This window comes from Anarrhichthys ocellatus, unplaced genomic scaffold (assembly GCF_004355925.1).
Source record: "Anarrhichthys ocellatus isolate YVR2014 unplaced genomic scaffold, GSC_Weel_1.0 scaffold39, whole genome shotgun sequence".
Lineage (NCBI taxonomy): Eukaryota > Metazoa > Chordata > Actinopteri > Perciformes > Anarhichadidae > Anarrhichthys > Anarrhichthys ocellatus.
In genome coordinates, this window is record NW_022280069.1 from 1191291 (window position 1) to 1212043 (window position 20753).

The 20753-nt window shown below is 42.1% G+C and overlaps 3 protein-coding genes across 4 annotated transcripts; 1 reads left to right on the forward strand and 2 right to left on the reverse strand.

The window, feature by feature from the left end:
- Window positions 1-95: 95 nt before the first annotated feature.
- On the reverse strand, window positions 96-8154 carry dnase2 (deoxyribonuclease II, lysosomal). Its single transcript, XM_031867392.1, has 7 exons — window positions 7847-8154; window positions 6973-7070; window positions 6600-6768; window positions 5727-5823; window positions 4982-5146; window positions 1941-2159; window positions 96-1756 (listed from the first exon to the last, which is right to left on the reverse strand). Exons 1-7 carry the CDS (start codon window positions 7874-7876, stop codon window positions 1392-1394), a joined length of 1143 nt encoding a protein of 380 aa, XP_031723252.1. The 5' UTR covers window positions 7877-8154; the 3' UTR covers window positions 96-1391.
- Window positions 8155-11632: 3478 nt separating this feature from the next.
- Window positions 11633-16109, reverse strand: gpsm3 (G protein signaling modulator 3). Of its 2 annotated transcripts, XM_031867491.1 has the most exons (5): window positions 14269-16108; window positions 13333-13858; window positions 12905-13070; window positions 12412-12653; window positions 11633-12298 (listed from the first exon to the last, which is right to left on the reverse strand). In XM_031867491.1, exons 2-5 carry the CDS (start codon window positions 13810-13812, stop codon window positions 12158-12160), a joined length of 1029 nt encoding a protein of 342 aa, XP_031723351.1. In that variant the 5' UTR covers window positions 13813-13858; window positions 14269-16108; the 3' UTR covers window positions 11633-12157. The 2 variants fall into 2 exon arrangements, with proteins under 2 accessions (XP_031723351.1, XP_031723352.1); XM_031867492.1 differs by having other exon boundaries at window positions 13333-16109.
- On the forward strand, window positions 14748-20747 carry pbx2 (pre-B-cell leukemia homeobox 2). The gene is made up of 8 exons (XM_031867490.1): window positions 14748-15410; window positions 16104-16177; window positions 17102-17346; window positions 18008-18198; window positions 18638-18773; window positions 19044-19185; window positions 19815-19909; window positions 20402-20747. Exons 1-8 carry the CDS (start codon window positions 15166-15168, stop codon window positions 20474-20476), a joined length of 1203 nt encoding a protein of 400 aa, XP_031723350.1. The 5' UTR covers window positions 14748-15165; the 3' UTR covers window positions 20477-20747.
- The last annotated feature ends 6 nt before the right edge of the window (window positions 20748-20753 follow it).

Consider the following 20753-nt stretch of genomic DNA (forward strand, 5'->3'; position numbering starts at 1 on the left):
ATATAATTAAAGCCGTCTGTACATGTCAGATACACACATTTCTATTTTTCTCATGGATGAAGCGAGACAAATTTATACATCAGCGACAAAAGATACACCTGTGTTTTAGTCTTTTTATTCAGATTCAAGATAGCCAGCATATTTATCTTCAAGCTTAATCAAGGAATGTGACACAACTATAAAATCTAGGACACATAACAAAAAAAACCCGAGTTAAGGATATGTATGTCAGAGGAGCACATTAGAGATTCACAAACACTCATACAACCCAGTTAATAACACAAGCGTTCATGAAACACAAAGTATTAAAGCATTCCTCACACCCGAGTATAAATTGCACCTTTAAACAGACAACGATCATGCTGGTGAGTCAGCACTGACATACACAGTTTGCAACATTGACTCTTTAGTTTCAGTTAAAAGAATACCCAGCGGTTTTAAAGACACTTTAACAAATGCTTTCATTTAAAGTGGCCCTTTAAGGTTTTTGTGTTTTTTTTCCGAAACGAACACCATATTTCCCAGAAAGCCCTCTGCTTTCAGTCAGATTTGACTAATTGTCCTCCTCCAGCGTTGTTCTGTATGCATTAAGTTTGAAGAGGAGGGTGCAGCAGCCCTTGATAGCAGCCCATAATCGTTCTGAACAAGCAAAATGAACAAGTAAAATGTTTTTTGTGCCTTAAAGGCCCCGGAAACATATTTCCTCAATCAGCCTCTTACTGTGAGTGATGGGGTCCCACGTGAACACACTATGTTCTGCCAAACTTGGGTCACTTCCAGTTATATTAACTCTCTGTATTTCTTTTCTTTGCGCTCTTTGCACTGGTTTGAAATGGGCGGGGCTTGGTTTGAATAATGTGATGTCACATACGTCCATGCACCAATCAAGATTTAGGAACACAGTCCTGATTAGTTGAGTTTTTTTAAAGCTAAACTTGTAATAAATATTACCTATAGATGATTGTTTTCAACCTTTAGTCAGAAGTGTTTAATGATGCAGAGAAGTGCTAAAAGTGTTTTTAGGGGCTTTAAAGCAACCTATCTTAATATATTGGCTGGAATGTGTATTGCATCACCCACGTGCACGTTTCCTCATGCACAGAGTGCAGATAAAGCCACACATGAAAACCATAGCATTAAAAGTGGTCAAAACCTCCACAGGGAACCTTAAAGAAAATGATTGTAGCATCTCAGGACTATCACCAAGATCATTCATTTAAAATGCTAAACATGCTTGATTTCAAATTGATTGCCCCAGACATTAAAAGTAAATCCCACTGTACCAAACTAGTGCAAACGTTTAGCTTAAAAGCCCCACATGCCGGATATAATCTGAGCCTTAAGAACCCATGACGGCCCTCTCCTTTACCCATGGGGCTCCAGGCAGGGTATCAACACTGGATCGTCCCTCCTGCACAAGCCTCACACTCCAGCGCCGCCGTGCGATAAGCCTTCCACACCACCGGGTCCTGCAGACACACCGTGCCACCGCCTCGCATCTCCTCCGCCTTGTTCCGGTTTATGTCTCCCACGCACACCCAGCCTCCCCCGGCCCCGGCCTCCTTGGGGCTGACGGCCCACTTGGAGTGGTCCTGGCTGGCCTTGAAGGTGAACGTCTGCCCCGGGTTGATGAGCGTGATGTCCAGGACCTTCCAGCCCAGCGAGCAGTCGGAGGGGAGGATGCCCGTGGAGCGAATCCAGAACTGGACCAGGAGGTCTGACCGGAGGCTGGGGGCCACCCAGGAGTGGTACAGGTCTGGTGAGGCAGAGAGGGGAGATGGATGGGGACATGTTTTTATTATCTCTGTCTGTAAATTGTCTGCATTCTAGTAAAGTACAGAGGGTGAATAATTATTACAATTTGGCCTATTTATACCTGCAAAGAAACTTAAGGTGAGGCTGCAACAAGAAAATACTTTTTTATTGCTCCAAAATCGTACCTTGGTCAAAAGAAGACCCTTTGGCAAAGCTGATGAACTTGGTGCCGTCCTTTGAGGTCAGAGTCACGCTGCGGTTGGATACAGGTTTCATACGTGGAAAGATGTGACCAGACGGGTGTTTTTTCCCACAGACAGCAGCCAGTGCGGGCACCAGGGACGCCAAGGACTCGGGGACGTCGCAGTCGTACACATTAGGCTGATTGATCTGAAGCTGCTCTCCTGTTGGACAAAAACTAATTAGATTTAAGGCAAACGCTGCTCCCGGCACACCAGGATCACTGTATGGGTTCAGTATAGTAAATGAGCAGCGCTGTCTTGCTGACATTGGTGCGGAGGCATATCAATAACTTGCACTGCAACAGATAAGGATAATAGAACTATAGATACAGTGAAAGCATTTTACTCTTTACTGTAATGAGAAAAATCCATGTATGTATGTATCATTGGCGTTATTTTGTTGCATGTTATTTTTCTTCCTTTATGTACGTATACAATACAGTATGTAAATTGTTCCTTTATTGGCCTGTATCAAACAAACTATAAAATAGTACACAACTGCTACACATACAACACCATACACTTAACTCTGATTCTAACACAAACACATTATGCACTTCAGCTTACTGTCTCTCAAGGAGCTCCATTGGGACGGCAACTGACAATTACTTTCATTATTGATTAACCACTCCATTCCTTTCTGCTTAACTGATTCACCACTTAGTCTACAACATGTCAGTAAATGGTGAAAAATGACCATCACAACATCTCGTAGTCCAAGGTGACGTCTTAAAACTTTAAAAATTACTTTTCATCTAGCGACACCATGGTTTGACATTTTAGTTTTGCAGTGAATATACTATTGTCCCCTTTAGGATTAATTGTAATAATGTCGGTGATCCATCGACTTTTCATCTCGCACCATCATGAGGTCACATTTTTAATGGATTCAATACTTTGGTTTGTAACCAAACATCTGCAAAACTGATGACAATCCCATCAGCCTCAGTTGTACTTCGTCTTGATTACATTAACATTAATTAGCCAATGTTAGCATGCTAACACGCTAAGCTAAGATGGCGAACATGGTAAATATTATAACTGCTAAACGTCAGCACGTTAGCATCGTCACTGTGAGCATGTCAGCGTGCTGACGCAGCGTTAAGCCAAACTTAAGCCTCACCGAAGCGTGTCTTAAGACTTTTGTTGCCTCGTAAATGACTTTTAATCAAACATTAAAATAGTTTAAGTTTATATCAAATGACTGATCCATTAATCGGCTTTCTGTTTCAGCAATAACTCCATGCATGAAACATCAATAGTTGAGTTAATTTAAACATAAACAAGCATATATTTCTGACAAAATACTAGTCTCCACAAATTGAATAACCTAGGTTATTTATGGACTCGTTAAAAAAGTGTCCAATCTCAGTTTCCTCTCATTAATGTGCACTTTCAAGGTGCCCTAAAATGAAACACGACACCTTCCTGTGCTTCACATTGCTGGGTGTCCTCGTTAGCCTGGACACACGCCTCACTCTGAGCATCCCAGAGACTCACGAGAGAGCCTCTGATGGAGCGAACGCATGCCGCAGTGTGAAGGCCAGTATCTCTATGGTAACACGCCTCAATCGAATAACATTACCCCGGGCACTGCCATAGCAACTGGGTGAACTTCTGAGTCAGTCAGCCCGGGGACATGGTGATCACACCTGTTTATGCTGATTATCTGGGATCTGCATGATCTTGTTGTAGTCGTGTCAAAACCTGACAGGATTATGAAGTACTGGGGGGACCAGACAATAACGACCGAAGAAATCCCTTTCAAGATGAGACAGGATGACAATTATTGATGGTTTCAGCCTTAGAAACAGCATTTACACCTTAATGGGAAAGTAAGACTCACCTGAAACGTGCTGAAACCTGTTTTCACTAAGCAGCTCTTTAAGGCAGAGTAACATCAGGGAAACTCTTATACATGTAATACGTGTCATTATAGGTTTAATAGACTTCGTCTTCCCTGAAGAAGCGCCATTACATTGGCAGGGGATTACACCATTGGCTGATATTAAAATTCAAAATTCAAAATTCTCACCATCACTTACAGAGCACTTCACGGTCAGGCTCCTACTTATGTAGCTGATCTACTTCACCCATAGTCACCCGCCCGCACTCTCAGGTCAAACGCTCTAGGTCTTCTGTCAGTCCCACGCACACGATTTAAGACCCGTGGTGACTGAGCCTTTGAGGCAGTGGCGCCGAGGCTCTGGAATGCTCTGTTTGCAACTCTACGCCTCGCAGATACTGTGAATACTTTTAAAAAACAGCTCAAAACCCACCTTTTTAGGCTGGCGTTTGAGTAAAAACCCATGTCCTAGCCCTGCTCTTAAAATGTTTTAATTTTTATTATTTTATTTTTTATTTTATATTTTATTTTTCTCTGTGTATGTAATTTATTGACCCTAGGGTCACATTGTGTTTTTTATGCTTTTAAATTTCTGCTCTGTTAAAGCACTTTGTGATGTTATGTCTGTGAAAAGCGCTCTATAAATAAATTTCATTCATTCATATGATAACTTGTAATTTTAAATCGAACGCAAATGGAAGGAGTCTGTGTATTTATGTATGTCTGTCCTTGAATTTTCTCGACAACCGTTCATCCGATCGACTTCACTCTTGGTGGGTGTCTTGCTCAGGACCCAAGGAAGCGCAGTGTCGAGTGTGATGTTGTTTGGATGATCGGTTCTCGAGAAAGCTGTTAGCATCAATACCTAACGGGCACAAAATAACCGCATTTCAGAAGCTACTGCTATTGTCTATTTAGCAAAATATTACCTTTTTTACCAATATAAATATGAGTTTTAAAAGGAATTCCTACTGAATTATAGTATATTCATTCCCTCATATATAATAGCAGTCAGAAGGCAGGGGATCAATCGTTATCAGCTCCCAGGTCTCATATAGCAATTGTGGTCTAATACCTTCAACATTGCCATTATAACAGCTCTGTGCTGTACAGCCTCACTGCAGGACTCCAGTCTTACCGATGGTCTGGAAGCGGTCGAGCGGGTAGGTAACGCAGATAAAGTTTTGCCCGTTGATCACACCGCTGCTGGGGTAGTAATACTGTCCTGCCTGACGTACGGGAGGGAAGTGAGGCGTGCTGTGGACCAACCAGAAGCCCTGATTTTTATCCAGCAGGACAACACCTGAGGAAACAGAGATATGAAGATTGTCAGCAACAAGAAAGTACTGAAAGTATCCAAAACTAAATCAACTGTGCTCATTTATCTTGTTGATCTCTAAACAGAGGAGCTCCATATTCAGGTGACAATTCTTCATCAGTACCAGCTCATCCCTGTCACGTTGTCATTTTATACATGCTATGATAAAAAATATCATTTACTTTTGGATACTTTCAGTTCGTAATTTGTTTGGCCTTAAACATGATTTGTGCTGTTTTAAAATCAACCAAGTCTCTGAATTTCAGTAGCTTTGTTTTGGTATTTTTGGCGACTCTTCTGGGTCTCTTTTACGTAAATAGGATTAACATTTGTTTTATATGTATTTCCATGTGTGGATATATGGAATACAAGGTGTATATTGAAGCTTGATTTATGAAATATTTAGTTTCATACAGTGTTGCAATAGACTTTGTCATTTTTGATTTTACACAATTTATACAAAGTACAAACTTGCACATATCTGCTGATTTTGAGTACAAAGCCAAATCTCTGGAAGCCTATCTGGGCTATGCAGGAATTGGAGCTGGACTGCTGTGGTGTTCACCTTTTGTGTGCCCCCCCTTGCTGTTGCCAACCCATCCATTACCAACGTCCTCAGCTGGCCTCTGGTCATTGTAAAGGATGTACGCTACCTCTGTGTCCTGTGAAGAGGAGAGCGGTTCACTGAAATTAAAAACAGTGTTCTTGGGCACATACCGAACACAAGAAACACACACACACACACACACACACACACACACACTTTAACTGAAAAACACAGTTAAGTTGATGTGTACAATCATAAATGTTTTGTGTGATCCTGCTGCTGAAACAACTATATTATCGTACCCACAGCTGTTCAGAGACAGTCAACAAGTAACTTTCAGTTCCCATTTCTTAATCTGATATAATATGTCAAGTTGTCATAGCAGACGTTTTTTTTTTAAAAAGGCTTACCGCTGCATTTAATAAGTCTTTTTATAAAATGAGAAGTCTGTAGTGAAACAGCAGAAGCAGGCAAAACTAAATAAAATCAGCTGATGTCTGTAAGATAGTGTGGACATTAAAGAAAAGGGCAAATAAATGTAATATTAATGCAGCAGGAAGATTTATAACCACTATGGCAAAAGCTAATGAGGATTCAGATAGATAATCTGTATTTTTTAAGGATATCATTTGCAATTTAGGGACCTGTCAAATAAAAAGTGAAGTCCGGTCTGTCATAAAAAGAAAATTATGACTTTGATATGGCCATTTCGCATGAATCATGCATGTATTTGAAACGTGAATAATAAGGAAATGAAAATTCTAATAACTCTGTATCACATGTAGAAGGACGTTGACTTCCACCTGGGTGATTTCCTGAGCTCACTACGTTTAGTTTTAGTATTTGTTCCACTTTTGTTACAGATGAAGAAGACACCTGGCGGGAACACACCTGTCCTTGTGAGTACAGTTGTCCGACTGTTCTGCCCAGAGCCCCCGTGGTGTCGTTCACTGTCTCCTTTCCTTTAGTCCATCCTTCACTCCCCCTTTCCAGCAGTAAATACATCTCACCCTGATGGGGAGATTTTTCATGTTCTTTAGGCAGCTTGTACACATAGAACCTAACACAGAGAATGAGGCAGTGAGTGCATCTGAGGAAGACATTTGGAAAGCTGTAAATGAGCTTCACACGACACTGGTTTGCAAAGTATTGTTTCAACTTCCTACGAGGCTTTCTTAAGTCACCTAACAGGGCTAAAAATAAAAAAAGCATGAAGTGTATTTATAAAAGATGGCTTTGCCCAGGACTACTGTCAATGAATTACCAATCAACAGCATCTCCTTGGTCGTTGTAGCAGGTGATTGGTGAGGTATCGCCCCCTAGTGGCACACAGAAGATCAGCAGGGACAGGAACAGAAGCGTCTGAGAAGAAGAGACAGACTTATATTAATCATTACATATACATACATGTACATATATATATATACCTGCCATTTATGCATAAAATTGCTTTAGTGATTAAACAATTCACAATTGTCTTAAAGAGAGGTTACAAAAGTAACAGCAGCTAAATGTAGGCTACTTAAAGTACCAAGTAAAGTAAAAGTACTCATCGTACACAAGGACTCATTTCAGAATAATAAATCTATATCTTATATTTGGATTATAATCATTGATGCAGTCATATGCAATCACCACTTTAATGTTGCAGCTGGTAAAAGCAGAGTAATCTATTACTATTGTATACACCACTGGGAGGCTTAATCTCAAATAATACATCTGGATTTATCTGTTTGTTTGTATTTTGTATTCATAATGTAAAGTAACTAAAGATATATAAATGTAGTGGGGTAAAAAGTACAATATTTCCCCTTCGTTTAAAGTTGCATACAATGGAAATACTCAAAGTACAAATACCTCAAACACGTACTTGAATACAGTACGTTACTTGAGTAAACGCACTTCTACATTTCAACACAGGTTCAGTCAGGAAGGTTATTAGTGAACACAGTTAAAACCGATGCAAATGTAGTGAACGAAAGCTCAAACTGAACTTTAAAGTATAAATCACAGTACACGTTATAGCCTAAAGTTACACGTAAAAGTAAAACTACACGTTGACCTTATTGCTAACTGCTTATAACACTAAAGGAAGGTAAAGTCACATGTAAAGCTTAATGTAACCATTTAATACACACCTCTGGCAGAATGCGTGTTTCCTCATTCATCTCCTCAACAGATTATAAACCTGATCTCTGCTTGAAGTTTGATCTTCATCGACATCCTTGTTTAACTCATTTCTGGGACCACAACAGTAGGATGAGGAAGTGACGTCACGCAACCGTTGGCTTCTTCAACAACACTCACACGTTCAGACGTTTTTACTGCAAAATGTTTAAAATGTACGAAACATCAACGGAAAAAAATATGGTTGAACTCTTAGACTTTATATTAGAAGGTTAAACTTAAATGCTGCGTAAACTCTTCGCTCACGTCTTATCCTTCCTTTCAGTCAACTGACCAATGGCGTCATTCGGTGGGCGGGGCTACACAGAAAAATATGGCCAAGTATGTAAACACGTAACATGGTATCTTTCAATGCACTCAGTGTACTTATACACACATTGAGTTGAGATAACAGCTAGGAACAAGGACAACAAAGCTGGACAAATTAAGTTAAAGGTTAAGGAATAGACAGCACTATTATTATGTGGACGAGTATCTGGAAAATAGGTACATAAATGTAAAGCGGGCACAGCTAAAGAAAAATTAAAATAAATACAAAAATAGACAAATTAAAAAAAAAATTTGAAGTCCTGATTAAGTGATATTAAAAGATAAATAATGTTTTAATTTACCAAGAAGTAGCCTTCTTATAAATGCAACATATATAATATTAAAGTTATGAAATGTAAGTTGATACGATATGATCTATAGGGGGAGGATAGCTATACTGTATCAATATCCAATACTTTAAAATATTTTATAAATTTAACCATTTTCATCCCCCCCCCCCTAAATGAGACATGTTCAGTGTTTTCTACCTTTCGGTAGAAAACACTTGGGTCTTGGGTCTTGGGTGGAAAAGTCTCTGAAAGGATCCAGCTTGGATAGACAGTAAACCTCTGCAGATAAGTTAGAGTGTGAAGGTTTCACAGACCTAAACACTCCTGAAACCACCACACTAGAAGGAACTCTCAGTCAGCCATCTTAAATTAAGTTAATAATGGCAAACACATGTTGACTTGGTCAATACCATAAAAATGATGCAGTATCTTGACCCAACCTTGGTAGGCGGAGGTGTTGAACTCTTACCACCTTAAAAGTGGAACTAGAATCTGGATAGTTGTTGTTTCTTCCTGTTTTAGTGTGGTTTATTTCTCGTTCGATGCTTTTCTTCTTCTCCTCCTCCTCTGTTCCTCTTCTTCGTTTGAAATGTTTATCTACCATTTGATCATTTGGAGCTTAGGCCGAGAAAACAGCTGGTTACGTGAGAGAACAATGACTGTCACCAAGAACGGGAAATACATCATAACCTTTAACCTTTCATGTGAAGTCTAACCTTTTAGTTAGCTGATATGTTAATCGATCTCCCCTATTTACTTATGATTAAACAAAAATACATTACCTTTAGAGACAATTTTTGTGTGCTTCCAATCACTTACAATTAGTTTTCTCCTTTTAACGTGGAGCTCAACCTGCAGTGTTGATCAAAACATCGCTATCACATATCACATAATTGTGCTCTGTTTGAGGAAGTGACACAGCTTCCTCTCGTCACCTCTAACTTTACTGATGCAGACTGACCAGGACTTCCTCAAAAACTTTTCCTCTGAGCTGAGAGGACGAAACACACATTGGAGCAGCTGGATTATCACATGCATGCAGCATTGAAGCAGTGGTGTATAAAGTACCCAAAAGCCATACTTGAGTAAAAGTAAAGATACCTTACTGGAAAACTACTCCAGTAAAAGTAAAAGTCACCTATTAGAATACTACTTCAGTAAAAGTCTTAAAGTATCTAATATTTATTGTACTTAAGTATCAAAAGTAATTTTCTGATATTAAATGTATTTAAGTATAGAAAGTAAAAGTACAAGTAAACGCTGTTAATAAAAAAGCAAAGCGTCAGAATTATGAAGTTTATTCTTTTAAGTGCTGTGGCACCATGACCAAGGACAAGGAGTTGTGTTGACAATAATTGGGTTGGCTGTGATCCATCCAGGAGCAACAATGTTCAACATAATATATTGTACATAAGTATACTTTTGCATCTACTATGAACTTATCATCATAATTCTCCGAAAAGCAATATGACACTATGAAGGAGTTGTAACAGTGCGTTTATAAGTATGCTCATTCCGACTAGAGGATGTAGAGGGCAAATGCATCATATTGTGTTCAGCAAAAAATATCCACTTGATGCATCAGGTCAGTGTTGTGAGAAAGGACACCTGCCTTGTAAACTCCTATGGGCCTGATTTGAACACAAATCCACAAAATGACTCAAATATCAAAACATGATCAATACTAAAGCAGCAACCCAGTCATTACTTGAAACTGAAAAATGTCCTGTTCATCTTCAAAAGAAGTTGGTTTTCAAAATTGCGAGAATTCAGTCTCGCTCTTCTTGGGCTGAAGACTAGTCCTGCGATGCTAACTAGCCTTTCACAGGCCGCTGAGGCAGGTAGAGGTGTGTTCAGCTTCACACACAGCTTGCGCACAGCTGGGAAGGATTTCCCTAATGCTAACCCTAATGCTAACCCTAATGCTGCGCTCTCGCGGCTCCTGTCAATCCTATGGTGTGGTGGCTAGCTACAGCTAACGTTAGCCAACTAGTGCTGCACAACTGTCAACACTTCCTCAGCTCACTAACTCGCTAGCGATCCACGGGTGTTGGTCTTCGTCACCACCGTCGTTTGTTTCGGGAGTAGCAGGTGCTTCCATTTCCGCTTCCGTTATGAAATCAGTCATCGTAGAGTGGAATTCTACTCATGTAGTCGCTCGCTAGCTATAGCATATAGCATCCTGGGCATCACTGGGAATCTAAACACCGCTGCTTTGAGAGCACTTGTTTGCAATTGCGCATTAACGTGATTAACCAATGATTTAACTTGCAAGCTAGGACCACTGATTCACCAAACCTGCTTGTTGCAGTCTGTGTTCCACCACAGTCCCCGACGCTGGTCTCATGACTCATTTTGTTTCTAAAGATAGATTTGATTTTGTAGCGAGTAACGAAGGTTTCAGGGGAAATGTATCGGAGTAAAAGTATCAGTTTTCTTTGCAAAATGTAGTGAAGTAAAAGTAAAAGTAAACAGAAATAGTAAAGTAAAGTACAGATATCCAAAAAAACGACTTAAGTACAGTAACGAAGTATTTCTACTTCGTTACTATACACCACTGCATTTAAGTACATCAGGACTTTAAAAAACAAGCTGAGTAACTGTTCTGATAGCAGCAAATACTGTAAAGCGGTGTTACTGACAGTGAACTTCACAGTTAATACTATATTTATGAGTCAAACTGTCTTTGAGTCCTCTAATAAATATTAATACTCCATAAAAACACATTAAATGTGTAAATCTCCTCTTTGCCTTTGGAATGTAACCTTCAATAAAAATGACAAAACTGGGGAAGTCCATTCATTCTGTGGAAAAATGAACGCCTTTATCTTTGCTGCATGAATGGAACAATACCACCTTGTGTCTATCTATATGAATGTTTTGATTCATGTTTTAAAGATTAGACACCATCCCAAGTTTGTGGGAATGTGACTTGTGAGCAAGGGAATGACGATTACTGATAAACGCAAACAAAAGAAGAGGTTTTACACATCCTCGTTAGTGTCTGCTAAAATGTTTGCGATTACAGGCTTGTGTGTTTGATAGGTAAAAATAATCATAATGAGGGGATCATTAGAGCGTGTTAAATCGGTTTCTCTCCTGACAACATCGGAGACAAATTGAATAAATGCAAATGGCTCAGATAAACATTTTGTTTATTTTCTGGAGGAGAATCATCCATTTACAGTCAAGCACGGTGTGGCCTTGGAGCTATTATCTCCTGAACACCATCCCTGGTGTGTTTAATGTCTGCTGTACAAACAAGGAGAAACAATAGGGATCAGTAGACTGTCTCCTCCACATTAACAACGGGAACACGCACAAAATCATTCAAGCACTCGTCACATACACTCAATAAAATACATTTTGCGACATAAGAAAGCATATCTGCTGATCCTATTTACTAGGAAAGAAAAGACTAACTGGCCGTACACTTAACAATCTCATCGTTAAGATCTCTTAAGTTGCATTAAAAGCTCTGTTGCTCAAACATTGCTGTTTTTTGCACTGACCAACGCTATCAAGAGGGATACAAATCCCCTGAAACAAAGCATCATCGGGGTCAACGACAAAAAAACAACTTGTTTTGACAGAAAATAGGCTAAAAACGCTACAATACTGCTCCCACAGTAGCCCCACGTGGTTTTTTGCTTGTTTTCCATATCAGGTTTGCAGCATGCCCGGTAGTTCAGTCCTCTGCTCGTCCATGCGTCCCCCCTGGACCCTCAGGAGCAAGGAGAAGAAGTCCTCATCGTCCATGGGACCAGGAGCCCTGCTGCGCTGATCCTCCAGTCTGCCCTGGGCCTGCAGGTGGAAGGTAAGTGAGGAAATGAATGCCTGACATGATGCATTTCATGCAAACAACAAGTCCTAGTGTCATGGTAAAACCTTTAATCAGACTAGTTGTGATTGCTTACTTGTGTTGTGAGAATCATATTGTACAGATCTTCTTTGGGCACGGGGACGGGTGCTGGTGCAGGCGCGGGCCTTTTCACGAAAGAGAGCTGCTTGATGCTGCCTCTGAAACCTCTGGATTTCGGTTTCGGTGGACGAGACTTTTCGAGCTGCGCCCTCTGGTCATCCAGGCGGCGAGCCTGAGCGGTGGCCACCAGCTCGAAAAACTCCTCTTTCTGCAGTGAAGTCATGGAGGAAAACACGACTGCGGAGAATTGAGACAAAAGAGCTTTGCTGGTCAGATGGAAGGTGACCTTAAGTGGTCTGTGGTCGCGGAGAGAAGTGGAAACATGCCGTTCTAACACACTCTTGAGTCACAGAGTGCGGGGGCTTTCATGCAGTCTCAGCTTGATCAACATGAGTCAGCATCATTACATGGAAACAAATGCAACAGCTGCAGCAGTTTCTTCACTTTCACACTGAAAACAAAGTAGAGCTTCTCAAATAGTCCCCCACCTCTGTTGGCCGGCTTGGAGGTGTTGGGCTCAGAATAGCACCTCCTCCTCCTCATCCCACCCTCCAGCCGGAAGGAGCAGCGCTGGTCATTGAGCCGTCTCCCCTCCGTAAGGGTGCAGAGCAGCTCGTACAGGGCGTCCGGGAAGTCAGGAGTTAACCGGTGAGCCTGAGAAAAAAAACGCGGGGAGGTGGTAGAAAAAAAGAAAAAAGAGTGAGCGAGTGAGGGAGGAAAGGTTTTGTCAGTGAGTGGTACGGAATGTTTGTTGGCACAGCAGAAGAATTCACCCGACTCCTACGTACTCTCACATGCTCTGAAACCTACCTGTTGTTTTTCCACCACGAGATAGTTTCTCTCATAGATTACATGTGCAAGCAGTAATCTCAGGGCATATGCCAAAGCTAAAGCTAAATAACAACAGTCCACAAACCTTTTTTGGATCCTCTTCTTGGTTTTCTGTCCCTTCAGGTTGTTGCTCAGAGGAATTTAACCTCTTAATGTCCACTTGAGGGTCTTTTTGTGTCGCCTTTTCATCCTCTGTGTCACCGGCTTTCTCAGGTTTCCTATTAATCCTCATCATCTCATGTGTCTGCCCTCCACTCTCACCACCACCTCTGTTCTGTCCGTCCGTCTCTTCAGTCACAACAACCTCCCCCGTCTGGTCGTGCTCTGCGTTGGTTCGTTGCTTCTCCGCTCCTTCCTGCTCTTCAAAACACATTTCTTTTCTCGCCACATCGTCTCCGCTCTTGTCCTCTCCTGTGTGTTCCGCTTCCTTTTTCGGAGCCGTCTCTGCGCCGCAGCTCTGCACGCCGACAAGTGAACTGCTCGCTGGCCCCCGTTCGGTGACGCTCTCTGCCATGTCTCCCTCCTCGGTGATGACGAGACGCTCCACAAGACCCTCCTCAGCCATTTCAACTTTGATCTCTGTGCGGGTCTGGTAATCCCCCTGTCAGCCTCTGACAAGAAGCCACACAGAAACAGGGTTTAGGTCAAAGACTTGGCAGCACCCCATTGTTAATACTCAAAACATTACATTTCTCAACCCTGAAGTTACTCAGAATAGACATGAAAACTGCTAAAGAGCAGCTGTGGGGGTTTTTTCTCTCTTGCAAAGAAATGTATGAGAAACCAGTTTGGCAGGTTCGAACATGTTTCAGCCAGGAAATCCAAAAGTAAATCATATATTCCTCTTTGACTTACTGCGTGACAACAAAGGTGTGTGACAGCATGTTCGGAGATGATAACCTCTTGCCGCTGATTGATTTCTGTTGTATATTCTGCCTAAAGTTTCACCGTGAGTCGTGTTGTTTTGCCACACAGGTTGCCTTGTATACTATACAGAAGAAAAAAGTAAATTCATTCTTACCTTTATTGCCTAAACTTTGTCTCTTCAAAGCATCATCCCTCGAGGTCACCACAGACGGAGCACAGCATTTTTGGCTTGTCACTTGTCTTGATAATCTCTTTATAAAGAAGAAGAAGAAAAGCAGCAATGAAGAGTTTCACGTGTTGACGTGAGAAGCTCTCGCCCTTTCTGTCTGCCTTGCTACCTTCTCTCACTCCTCTCTTCCTGTTCCTCTTACCACAGCCCACCCTTATTTATGCGGCCCGCATCTGACAAGCCATGCTATTGTGACATATGACTGTTAAAAAAGCAGAAGGAACCCTCATGGTGCACTTTGGTTAGTCTGGTCCAAAGAAAAGGTTTTCGTCTTTTGAGATAAACTTTGTTTTGTTAAAAGCAGCTACTGCTTTAACTGCTGCTCATTTGTTCATTACAGACCCGACTGCAACATGTTGAAACAGGCGCACAGTACTCTTCCGACACTGATGTGGTTTTGGCACACTTCCTGTTGACTTGCAGCTAAAACGAGAAGTTAAGAGTCAGACAAGTGAGAGAAGCTGTCACGTTATACCAGAGACATTAAAAAACAAATGATTATGTCGCTGTTGATGCGTGTAACTAGGATGACAATAGAGCACATGATCACCATTTGAATTAGTTTGATCTCATTCATATTGTTCCATGACACACACTCACAGTTCTACTTTGTGAGAATGCAGGGAGTGCAGATGTTCTGTTGTGGTTACATTTAACCCAGCAGTGCTACTTCACTGTCGGCTGTGCAGCGTGTTGTTGACATGGCTTGTACCTTTTCCTGTCGATCGCTAGGGGATCCCTGCTCTGTGCTCCGATGCCCGTGTGTTGACTGTCTGTGAGCACAGTTTGGGCAGCAGTCGTCGCCACTGTGCGTCGCTGAAGATGTTGCAGCAGCAGCAGCCTCTGACTGGCAACGGGCCCTCCAACGGCCGGGGACTCGGCGTGAGCGGCCACCCCGGGATGCACGCGCTTAACTCGGTTCATCAACCTTCCCAGCATCGGTCCGACGGGGGGGACTCGGGCCTCGAGGGCACAGAAAACGGACATGAAAACCGCAGAGATATTGGTGACATACTACAGCAGATAATGACCATCACCGACCAAAGTTTGGACGAGGCACAAGCAAAGTTAGTATTAGCTTTGATTTTTTTTTTATTTGCCTATCGACGCTGCAACGTTGTGTGTTTCCGCTTTGTCGACTAAGACTCGCATTGACAAAAAGTTTCGTGAACCTCAATCTTTTGTTTAGATTATTTAGCTAGTTGCTAACCAATTAGCAACGGGTTGCTAACGAAAACGACGTGGTTTTGCTCTAACCTGTTCAGACTCGTATGTCGTTATGTTAGCCTATGCTGATTGCTTCTCTGTTGTCATTTACTAACACCTAACGTTATGTATTTTGGCAGCGGTGGTCTCAAACCTACGTTATCGTTAGCCACAGTTAGCTTGCGTCAACCATGGCTAACTAGCTAAGGCTACAATGAGCAGCTAGCAGGCATTGAGCGCTAATGCGAACGTTAAATATGTAGCTTCCTGCACATGTTAACACCCAATTATTTGGGAACCACATTTAAATGCGACTGAATCTACTGACTGTCATTTACAGACATATTACCAGGGAACGGTTACCCTCTTGGCACTTGGCTTGTCAGAAGCTAGCTAAATTAGCCATGGGAAAGGTAAACGTAGCTGTTGGTTGGCCACTCACTTAATTTCTGTTTTTGTTTTGGTCAATTTGAATATCGACACTCTACCGCATGCTCACTGTTAGCCTGTTGTGCTAATTTTAGCTACAAGTCACGCTTTTTCTTTCTGCACAGGAAACATGCCCTCAACTGTCACCGAATGAAACCTGCGTTATTCAGCGTCCTGTGTGAGATCAAGGAAAAAACCGGTAACGTTGCTTTAAGATCATTTTGATGTTGTCGGTGTCAACCATCGTGCATTCAAAATGTGAACCCGCCTTTGCTGCGTTTTTGATGTGCAGTGGGGTTTGTTGCCGCGTTATTAGAATGTGTTGACAGTGTGTCATCAGAAACCAATACAATCATACACACTGCATACCAGGAATATGACTCCGGTTGTCAGTAACTCTATATCTTGCAATGTCAGAACCAAATGTGCAGGGACATGGACGTCTTTATGTTAAACACTATATGGTGTAAAAATAGAGACAAATGACAGCAGCTGGTCAAAGAGACAATGCCTGCAGGACAATACATGTTACAGGTTGCTTGATGAGAGTACAGTACTGGCAACAGTTTATGTTACAGAAAAATAGAGGGTGTTGAGTAATGCTGCTAGGTATGTTCATGTATGATTTAAAAAAATATTTGATTTTATCTTTTGTTGTAAAAGCAAGCAGTTTTTAAAAATACTTTTTAAAAATCCTGCAAAGACACCGTAGAGGTTGCTTTCAGTCCAGCGAAATTGCATTGCACTCAGCCCCTCAACAGGATGATCTGATGTGGGTAATAGATAACTATTGAGCAGATAGATTACTGTAAACAGGATGTGAGAGTGATGCACATAATGAGGTGATGGCACATTATTACTAGGTAATGACTACCACACTTCCGAACACAGTGCATTGGTGTTTCTATTGGCTGACCCTGTGTACTTATGAGTCAACTCTGACCTACAAGTTGCACCAAAACAAGGAATGAGTCCATGAATTCAGCAGTTGCATAGGCTTCAGTTGATGTGAATGCGAGAAGTATGATACGACTGTACTTTAAAGCAACATTAACACACATTCATACAGTCTGCTGTTGGTTCTTCACCCACAAAAGCCAATTGACATTTGTCTCATCGACAGGCCTGTCAATGAGGAACGCCCAGGAGGACGAGTCCCAGGATCCTCAGCTGGTGCGATTGGATAACATGCTGTTAGCGGAGGGTGTGGCGGGGCCCGAGAAGGGTGGTGGGGCTGCCGCTGCGGTGTCTGCTGCCACCAGCTCGGGGGGGCTGTCACCCGACAGCTCGCTCGAACACTCCGACTACAAAAGCAAGTTGAGCCAGATTCGCGGTATCTACCACACTGAGCTGGAGAAGTATGAGCAGGTACCGTGTCGCAACAGGAGACGAGCGCTGACACTGTCCGTACATGCTTGCTTGTACTAAAGCTGCTCGCCAGAAGCATAATGCAGTGGCATGTTGGGTCTAGGGTGCAGTCACATAACTTCTTTGCCGGGGAATACACTACTGTCTTTATCTTGCTAATCAAAACACACCAGGTATAGGCTCCATACCGCTGTATGACAAGAGGCTTTTTAAGAACATCAGGGTAACACGCTTTCCAACCTACACCAAAGCCTGATTGTTTGCTATTATTCAAAACCCTATTCACCATATTGTTTACTGACCTTTAAATTATTCTTTAAATTGTTTAAGTGGCCTGTTGAGCATGTAAGACAAAGCAACCCTTTTACAGGAAAGTTGTATAGAGTTCAGCTGCTTTATGGATATACCACACCTTTAGTAATGATGCTTATGCATGCTACATGCTTACTGACGAGAATAGCAATACTAAGCTGCCAGTTTTCTGAATCTTTTGTCGTGACATTTCATTTTCTTCTCTACTAAAACAAAAAAAACGAAAAGATTCAGAACAGGCGTTTCTAAATAACATCAAACTAACATGAAATAATACACACAGCTTCATTGCTTTGCGCATTTCTGTCCTTCACTATTCGTCATTTCATGTGCCCCCACCGCCACCTAGGCATGCACGGAGTTCACCACCCACGTGATGAACCTGCTGAGGGAGCAGTCGCGCACGCGGCCCGTGACTCCGCGGGAGATTGAGCGCATGGTGGGCATCATCCACCGCAAGTTCAGCACGATCCAGACCCAGCTGAAGCAGAGCACTTGTGAGGCAGTCATGATCCTCAGGTCCCGCTTCCTCGATGCCAGGTAGTGTGTGCGGTTGTTGGTGTTTTTGTTGAAAGGAATACTGAACTGGAAATCTTTTGAGTAGGCTTGCACTGTGGCATTGATCGGGTTGCACCTTTCCCCTTTTTGGAGGACAGTAGCTGTAGTCAGCTTGGATTCTCAACAATTATTATGGTTTTAAATAGTAAATGAGTGCAAAAAAATCGAACGTGACAAACATTTTTGTTGAAATACTAATGCCCCTTTTTCCGATATATTATCATGTCAATTTGTACCTTTTTATTCACGTTTAAAGGTAGAATATATTAACTTTTGATGAGCATATTTAACCAACAGTAGCCATTTAAAGCTGTATGTGCAAATGCACAGGAATGGGACCTTTGACCGCATCTTAAAACTAACTATTTTTTTATCACAGTTGCTTTTTTCCAATACTTATCACCTGTTTGTGTCTCATCAGGCGCAAAAGGCGCAACTTCAGTAAGCAGGCCACAGAGGGCCTGAATGAGTATTTCTACTCCCACCTGTCCAACCCTTACCCCAGTGAAGAAGCCAAAGAGGATCTCGCCAAACTGTGTGGAATCACCGTCTCTCAGGTAAACCACTCGCTGTACTTTTAGCAACCAGCAGCTTTGGGAAGATTGAGGTTTTTTTTTTTTTTTGTTCTGACAACATCTAAGAAGAACATTCAATGTTCCTTAAGCTGTGTTTCATTGAGGTTTAAAGTCGGTGAACAAATAAAGTTTTTCTGCTCTCAAGCTTAAAGACACTGCTTTTGCTGTGTATGTGTTGGATTTAATGTTCAGGGTTGATCAATCATTCTCTAGCGTGTTCACTGAGCCTGGTATTGTCTTTTTCGCTGCCAGGTGTGCAACTGGTTTGGCAACAAAAGAATCCGCTACAAGAAAAACATTGGCAAGTTCCAAGAGGAGGCCAACCTTTATGCCATGAAGACGGCCTTGGTGGTCAGACCGGGCGACGATTCCCCGCACACTCCCAACTCCACAGGTACCAAAAGACGAGCACAGCCACAGTGTGCAACCTGCTCGCCTCGAGGCAGTTCCGCCCTTCTTCTCACTCATCTTAGTCCATGTCCCGGGAACTTGTCAATCATATGGCTGAGCTGAACACAATGCATAACCCGAGGCTGAGGAAAAAGGGACAATGCCCGGCGCCGTCGGGCATTGAGGAAGCAACAAAGACAACTTGTAATGCCAGTTTTTGGTGTTTGTCTTTGAACTGCTGCACAATTAAGTTTGCACTGGTTTTTACAGCATTGTTCTTTAGTAACTTACAAGCTACAAGCCTCACTTTTCCTGCTATAGCTCAGTTTGCTACTGACTTTGATTAGCTGGGGAGCTAGTGTATGACTCGTAATGTGACAGCTGAGACAGTAAGATGCTGAGACACCGGTCACAAACTGAGGCTTGATATAATGCAGAGCGTTTTAATTCTTTTTTTTGTTTTTGCACATTGTTGGTCTTTGTTCCCTATTGAAAGACATCCTGACTCTTCACATTTGAAGGCAATATAATACACAATATAAAATTCCATTATACCCTTAATAGCATGTTCATAGTGCTGCTACAAAATAACTGAAACTGACTCAGGTTGCTCTTGTTTTTGTCTTTCTTAAGGATCTGGGTCCTTCTCTCTGTCTGGGTCAGCTGACCTGTTCCTCGGGGTTCCGCCTGTGAACGGCGAGCAGTCTGCTTACCAAGTTGGAGTGCAGGTACTTTAAACCACTTATGAAGTAGTGACACACATATTTACATGATAAGGATGGCCGGTGACTCAAATTCAGTGCCACGTCGCTATTTTCCGAGCTGCTGCCGCTGTCCTGTTTGTCGTCGCTGCGTCGAGGCTTTCGTCATGGAGTAGTAGACGTGGTTTCCTCTCTTAACCCCTTGCCCACTTTTTTTGCATTTTTCAAAATTATGAAATTCCTTACCCGGCTCTCAGGTCCTGTCATGTCAACAATTCCAATAAGCACTTGATATGTAACATAACTTTGACAAAGCAACACCAGTCGTGAGGTTTAAAGTGGTGGATTGCCTATCTCAAATGAGTTTTTAGACTTTTGGAATTTATTTTCACACATGAACTGTGATGGTGAATGTGAGATCAATCCAAAACATCTTGAGATTGCGTAGAATAGTTGGCAGTAATGTGACTCATGTGCAGTTGACACAAGTCACAACTTGTTTATCTTTCGATTTCTCAGTCTAACGGGAACTGGCAGGGTCGAAACTCGCCCGGCGCCTCGCCCCACAGCGACCACTCGGAAAAATCTGACTGAAGGCCCCGCCTACTGGCACAGAACGACAGCGACGGAAAGATTGACGACGGAAAAGACAAGAAGAATGATATCACACTTCCCACTTGGCTGCAGTTGTTTTTGTACGTTGTTTGTTTGGTTTGACTATTTTAAATGTAAGTTGTGTTTTTTGTCTTTTCTCACCGCTCAGCGTGGTTCATTAGTATGTTTAGCTGAATGCACGGATGCTGGAGTGTGTGTGTGTGTGTGGTTGGTTGGTTGGTTGGGGGTGTGTGTGTGTGTGTGTGTGTGTGTGTGT

Excerpts from the sequence above, each read along its gene's own strand:
- dnase2 (XM_031867392.1), bottom strand. The coding sequence starts at position 7,876 with ATGAATGAGGAAACACGCATTCTGCCAGAG. Across the intron at positions 2,160-4,981 it reads CGACCGCTTCCAGACCATCG|GAGAGCAGCTTCAGATCAAT; the intron begins GTAAGACTGGAG and ends TTTGTCCAACAG. Across the intron at positions 1,757-1,940 it reads AGGGTCTTCTTTTGACCAAG|ACCTGTACCACTCCTGGGTG; the intron begins GTACGATTTTGG and ends CTGCCTCACCAG.
- gpsm3 (XM_031867492.1), bottom strand. The coding sequence starts at position 13,812 with ATGGCTGAGGAGGGTCTTGTGGAGCGTCTCGTCATCACCGAGGAGGGA. Across the intron at positions 13,071-13,332 it reads AAGAAGAGGATCCAAAAAAG|GCTCACCGGTTAACTCCTGA; the intron begins GTTTGTGGACTG and ends TTTTTTTCTCAG. Across the intron at positions 12,299-12,411 it reads ATATGATTCTCACAACACAA|GCCCAGGGCAGACTGGAGGA; the intron begins GTAAGCAATCAC and ends TTCCACCTGCAG.
- pbx2 (XM_031867490.1), top strand. The coding sequence starts at position 15,166 with ATGTTGCAGCAGCAGCAGCCTCTGACTGGCAACGGGCCCTCCAACGGC. Across the intron at positions 15,411-16,103 it reads TTGGACGAGGCACAAGCAAA|GAAACATGCCCTCAACTGTC; the intron begins GTTAGTATTAGC and ends CTTTCTGCACAG. Across the intron at positions 18,199-18,637 it reads TCCCGCTTCCTCGATGCCAG|GCGCAAAAGGCGCAACTTCA; the intron begins GTAGTGTGTGCG and ends GTGTCTCATCAG.